Genomic DNA, 6,173 nt, shown 5'->3' with positions numbered 1-6,173 from the left:
AGGCCTGGGTAAGGACTAAAAATCTCTCATTATGACACCAAAAACTGTCGATCCTTAACTATCAGATAGGAGGTATACATTCGCAGTTTAGACATCCTTCTAGATATTACTCTCTAAAGTTTACAAAGACAATAAAGAAGTCTCTACACACACATCATTGATTGTTCTAGTCAGCCTTCTTCCCCTATCCTGTTTTTGTCTTGATGCACTCTTGACTTATCACTGGTGGCATCACAACTGCACGTCCTGTGCGGATTTGAGCATTGTTTTGCTTATCGAACTCATGGAACAAGGAAACGACAAACTTTGAAGTCGAGGGGAAAAGTGCATTTTGTTTTTTTAATGGACCAATCAAGAAATAAAATCAACAATAAATAACTTAATTAAATAATTATTCCTAATTTATTTTTTTATATTATTTTTGCTGCATTTAATGGCATTTATTCATCTTTGATTCTGGCGGTTTGGATCCTCCATACATTTTGCGTTGCACAGGCACAAATCCAACCCAGCAGCACACAATGTAAAGCGCTCTCTGTAAGCAGCCGGCGGTTTGTTTACTGTAATCTTCCTGTAGTCTCTGAATGATTTACTGATGCTCACTTTCTCCTGAGAATGAGTTTCCCTTTCAAACCAGGTCAAATCAACTGAGATCATTTCTCTGAAGTCATTTTTTAAATCTCTCTGGAGGGTGACGACTACTGCTTCAGATCTTAACCAGCGTTTTGAACTAAATCCCTTTGGCTTCATCTCTGGAGGAGCTGTTGAAGGAGGAGGAAGTGGGGATTTGTCTGCGAGGGGAAACAGATCAGAGACCAGTTTGTAAATTGGAGTCAAATCTGGGGCAGAACATGAGGATTTGGGGCAGTAGTTTGTCTTGAGCCACTCGGCTGCTGTCTCTGGACGCTCTCCAGCGGCTGGCGTGTGGTTGCACCGACCTTTGAGATGTTTCTGGTATCTTTGCAGCTCGGGCGCCAGCAGGCCGCCCAGAGGACCCAGGCAACCGAGCGCCGTCACTACAGAGTCTTCATCGTCCATGTCGGCGTCGTCATCGCTCTCCCAGCTGCCCAGACCACCACTATGACAAAATAACAACAGCATCACTGTAACGGGCTCCTCCCAGCAGCTCACACAGACGCAGCTGAACTACAGGAAGTCTACAAACCTTCCATTGGATTTGACCGAGGTAGGGAACGGAGTGATGTTGTAGGTGTATTTCTCTCTCAGCTCAGCCAGTTGAGGGAAAGGAAACACTGCTATGGAGTAAACCTCCTGGTAGACGGAGAGAAAATCTATTTATATCAGTTCAAAAACATGACTAGAAAGAGGTTAAAAAAGGGGGGGTGAGGGGTTTGGTTCATGTCGTACCTGCATGAGTTCAGTGGGATCGATGAGGTTGTGCTCCAGCATCTCCTGAGTGAGACAACCCATCGTGCTGTAGAAGTCGTCTGCTGTCTGACAGTATTCGATCCTCCTGGACACAGACAGCGGGAGGAAGCAGAGGGATAAATAACAAGCACATTGTAGAGATTTAGTTGTCCAGGTTTGCCACATTCAGCGTCACCCACATGTAATATATTTATCTATAGGTATATATAAGAGAAAACTGCAGTAATTTCCAGTAATACATCCTATCATGTGCTGTTTAAGCATTAGTAGCAGCTGAAGTGGTTTTAGTAGTGTATTTGTTAAAGTTATTACTAATAAACAGAAATGAATGTTGTAGTTTTATCATTAAACATTATATTCTCTATACACAGAGTCACATGGTGTCTCTCTCCCTCTGCCTGTGTTGTATCGGCAGCCTGCTCTGCTGGTTTGTTTCCATACGCCGGTCTTGATGCCGACTGACAAGCTGCTGTTTTTATCATCTACGTCGGTGAATTAAAGGATTTATTTCCACCAACACCAGAGTTAGTGACTTGGTTGGAAACACTAACAGAGTACGCTTTAATCGAGTTTTATTCTGTTTCTGTCCACTCCACAAGTTGTTATGAAGGTAAAACAAGTGCTTTTGTCTCTGGAGTCTGGTGACGAGCGACAGTGTTTTCTGGCGGTAATGGTCCACTCACTCTCCCAGTCTCTCCCAGATGGCAAGGGCGACCCGGAACAGCACCTCTGAACCCTCGAAGAAAACCGAGTCCCAGATCTTCAGCACGGTGGGCGCCGGCAGGCAGGTGGCGAACATGGTGAGGAACCACTGCATAGTGAACACGTTGGTCAACGGAGGCTCGTAGCTGCCTGAGAGGAAACAGACACGTGTTATTGGCACACACACACACACACACACACTATTGTTTGTCACAGAGACGTGAACACACAACCAGGTAGCACAGGTTTGTACCTCCGGCCTCTCTGTTGGCAGCTTTCTGAAGGTGGTGGAGATGCTGGGACAGTCTGGGCAGCTTCAGGCGCAGCAGGTCTCTGAACACCGCCATGTCCACTGACAGAAGGAGACATTACACATTAAAAAGCTCTGTTGGTTAGAGAGTGACAGTAACCTGAGGATATCAATCGAGTTTCAAATCGATAGGTGCTGTAGATGTCACCATCGGATACTGACAGTCCCCAACATCCACATCTATTAACTTACTCCCAGACTAAAACAATTATTATAATTATTGGTAAATGTGGGGGTAATTTTCCAAGTTGACATTGTCTGACAGTCCGAAACCAAAATCCATTGAATTAACTAACACAGAAGACAAAGAAACCCAGCAAATGGTCAAATTTGAGAAGCTGGAAGAAGTGAAATTTGTGGCGTTCTTGCTTAAAAAAATAAATAAATACTTGACTGATCGATTGTCAGAACGGTTGTAGATTACTAATTAATCAATTGACCCTTCCTAAGTCCCTTTTTGCTCTGTGATCCGATATTCCGATTCCAATTGAGCCTCTGCCAACTTTCTCCTGTCCTGTACTTAGATATGCTATATGCTAATCTGTGTTGAAAAGACAACCACGTTTTGAAGATAAAAGATAAAAGCAGTCACATCTTAAGTTAGCTAGTTATTAAGTATGGGTTTACTAAGTCTACTATTTATCTAGTAGTTATCTATTAAAACAGACAATGTACTGCCACCAAAGATGTACTTTTAGGGGCTTAGTGCCTAAAAATACCTGAGTCTGTCCCTGCGTCTGTACCTGTGTGTGCCATTGTGTTTACCTGACAATGCTCGAAGGTTGTTGGCAAAATAACTCTCTGGCAGCACTTTGTCGATCAGATAAATCATCACCTGAAGACAGAAGAGCGGGAACAGACAGCGTTTAAACTCCACCAGGAAGTTATAGCACATTCATTAGACTGAAATCATATAAAATGTGTGTGTGTACCTTTAGTGCATCGCTCTCACTGCCTTCAGTAACCTCCAGTATGAGTGCCGCCAGCACGTTGAACCCTTGGCAGTAGCCCACACTCTTATTCCAGCGGGCGTACGCCAGCAGCACCCTCTTCAGCACCACCCTGTCCTGCTCCCCCTCCTGGCCGCAGTAAGAACTGCAGCCGGTCCTGTGCAGGTCCTGGATGTTAGAAGGACGGATTCTTTTATTTGGAGTCAGCACATTAACTAGATAGATTACTCATCTTTTCACGCATGTAGGACAGAGACAGAGAAGACAAACACGGTGATCGGACTTTGTCCTGTCTGTGAGTCACTGAGAAACAGCAGAGAGCTGCAGTGTTTCCATGATGCTCATAAGCAAACATCCTCCACAGGACGCTGCTGTTCACAGGGACGTACAATCAGTGATGAATGACGTAGGATCACTGATGGTTACTCTATCTGAAAACATGTTTTTTGTGTCATAGATGAGAGAAGTCCACCCGGCCTTGCGTCAAGCCCCGCCTCCTTCTGGGTGAAAGCAGTGCCTCTGATTTAACTGGCAGTAAATGTAAATTCAGAGGTCTTAAAGGCCATTTTAATATCATCAAATAAGAATACTGTATTGCTTTTTAGCAATAAGGAGCCAAAATCCTGCAGCCATCATCTCATATTGTCACTTTTTCTGTGGTTCAGACTCTTTATTAACTGTTTCTGTCGTCTGTCCAATGTGACGTTACTGTAAACTAACTCCAGCGTTTGTGTTCATTAATCCACCTTTTACTACGAGACCACAGAAGAAGAAAACAGGAGGGTTTATCCCACTTCCTGCTGTAAAGGTTCATTATTAGAAGGTCGGTCAGCTCAGTTTATGGAATTATTAAGTTCAAATCCCTCTGCACAACACTGTCACACCAAACCCATTCAAAAAACGGCTGTTTTAAGATAAGAAGGTGACATAATGGCAGAAGAATGGTCCTGACACACCCCCTTCCACACCAACACACACACACACACTGATCTAACCCCTAACCCCCCCCAGGATGACGATACGATGCGGTTACCTTGACGATCTGGATGCCGAGGGAGTCGTCGTCCGGGTTGCTGCGCTCATTAAAGGCGAAGCGAAGCGTCTTTTCCCAGTCGATAGAGATAGTGTGGAGGTACTGGTCTGCTAACGTGAGCCAAACCTGCAGAGAGACGACAGCAGCAGACACACGAGGAAATCAAACTGAATATCAAACAGCTGAACTAAACTTTGAGGAGAGATCCAGGATCCTGAGTCTTATGAGCTACTATTGAAACTTTCGCTTGTTCACAGTGATTCAATTTGTTTTGCAAGTTCAGGAGCGAAATCTCCTTTTGACAGGATGAAAGTAATTGCTTCCACTTCCTGCTCTCTGTTCCCATGAGATGAACTTATGATGCATTGTAGACAAAGTGCCTCTGCTTATTGCTCCTCTGCACTGCGCCTACACTCTCTCCTGCTGATAATAATAAAGAAAACAGACTTTTCTTGTACGTTTGCACAACTGGGTCAGCGCCCTCTTTTACTGGAAACCCTCGGGGTTCAAAACAGACACCAAGAAAATGGAGAAATTCATTTTGTCCTATTTATAAAAATGTATTTTTGTATGGAAGATATTTGTGGCCCTAACACCCGGAGGTTGGAGCTGATTACACGGAGCGCAGTCACATACCCTCTTCCTCCATTCCTTCGGGATCCCAGTCGGGAGTCTAGCCACTGCCTTCAGAGCGTCGTACCACTGTAGGGAAGCAAACACACACTGCTTTATCCCACTGAGGCCACGGCTGTCTGAGTAACCCAGCAGGACAATATTAATGTATAAAAGATATAAGATGCGGCAGTTTAGCAGTAAAACGTTGGCAGCAGCCCGGCTTAGTCCGTTATCATGGTGTCATAACCGGGAGCCTGTTAGCTTCAGCAATGGTGGTGAAGACAACAACTCCAATGAAACTTTGTCTTTTGTTCCAGTTGTGATGCAAGAGACTCGATATACTATATTATTTACTATGATTAAGAGAAAACGAGTGCTTTGGTGTTCAGAAAGTCGACATTATCACCTCCACTCTCACGTATAAACACAACATCCGATCAGCAGCAGAAAGCAGCGCTGGTTCCAGTTCTTACCTGCTGGAATCCGTTCTTTCCCAGCGATGGTTCAATGGTAAACTTCAGTCTTGTGTCAACTCCTGTAAACAAACAAACAAACAAACAGAGACACGTGGTCAGACTCGCCTTGAACCAGATCTGGGTGAATATCGTTCTAGTAGTCGACATCACAAAGTTACTGTACAGAAGATGTATAAAATGAAGCACAAAGGATCCATTATATATGAATTATATTTTACTACGTGTGTTTAATGTATTCATTTATTTTATCTTTGAAATACAAAATGTCACTTTGGGGGATACATCTGTCTCTTTTTAGATTGTAATTGTATGTGTGCACATTACCTGACTAATAAAAGTGATTCTGATTCATATTTACTTGGACAATTAAGTTATTTCAACTCAAAAACATTACATTAAACATTACTCACATGAGTAAAGCAATGAATAGAAATGTCTAAAGAAAGCATTAGAAATCAATTAATTGTTTTATTTACAAATACATGTTTTTCCGCAGATTAAAGCCTATAATTTAATCAATTAGTTTTTAACACGTTATTCTTTAAATTAAATCTAAATAAATGTATTCAATTTAATAGTATTTGACACCAAACTGGAGTTTTTAGACGCTATTAGAAGAAGAAAACAAGTGATTTCAGGGTCTAGTTTTCATGTTAAATCGGAGTCGCTGTCCACTTCCGCGTGGTGCTGAACCCGCG

General features: G+C 43.0%; 1 protein-coding gene across 2 annotated transcripts in view; it reads right to left on the bottom strand.

Moving 5' to 3' along the window:
* tbc1d30 (TBC1 domain family, member 30) overlaps positions 1 to 5,534 on the bottom strand; it is a gene marked incomplete at its 5' end in the record, with an annotated part of 14,553 nt that extends 9,019 nt beyond the window's left edge. For both annotated transcript variants that reach the window (XM_035674302.1, XM_035674294.1), the window contains 10 exon segments: positions 939 to 1,078; positions 1,166 to 1,272; positions 1,369 to 1,474; positions 2,073 to 2,241; positions 2,345 to 2,443; positions 3,167 to 3,236; positions 3,334 to 3,519; positions 4,385 to 4,510; positions 5,021 to 5,086; positions 5,473 to 5,534. In XM_035674302.1, the coding sequence (XP_035530195.1) occupies positions 939 to 1,078; positions 1,166 to 1,272; positions 1,369 to 1,474; positions 2,073 to 2,241; positions 2,345 to 2,443; positions 3,167 to 3,236; positions 3,334 to 3,519; positions 4,385 to 4,510; positions 5,021 to 5,086; positions 5,473 to 5,534 (1,131 nt within the window).
* Positions 5,535 to 6,173: the final 639 nt, after the last annotated feature.

Source organism: Morone saxatilis, unplaced genomic scaffold, assembly GCF_004916995.1.
Source record: "Morone saxatilis isolate NCDOM2014 unplaced genomic scaffold, NCSU_SB_2.0 Contig10, whole genome shotgun sequence".
In the NCBI taxonomy this organism is placed as follows: Eukaryota; Metazoa; Chordata; class Actinopteri; family Moronidae; genus Morone; species Morone saxatilis.
Note: the sequence above shows the minus strand (reverse complement) of the source record. Positions and strands in the feature narration are given on the sequence as shown.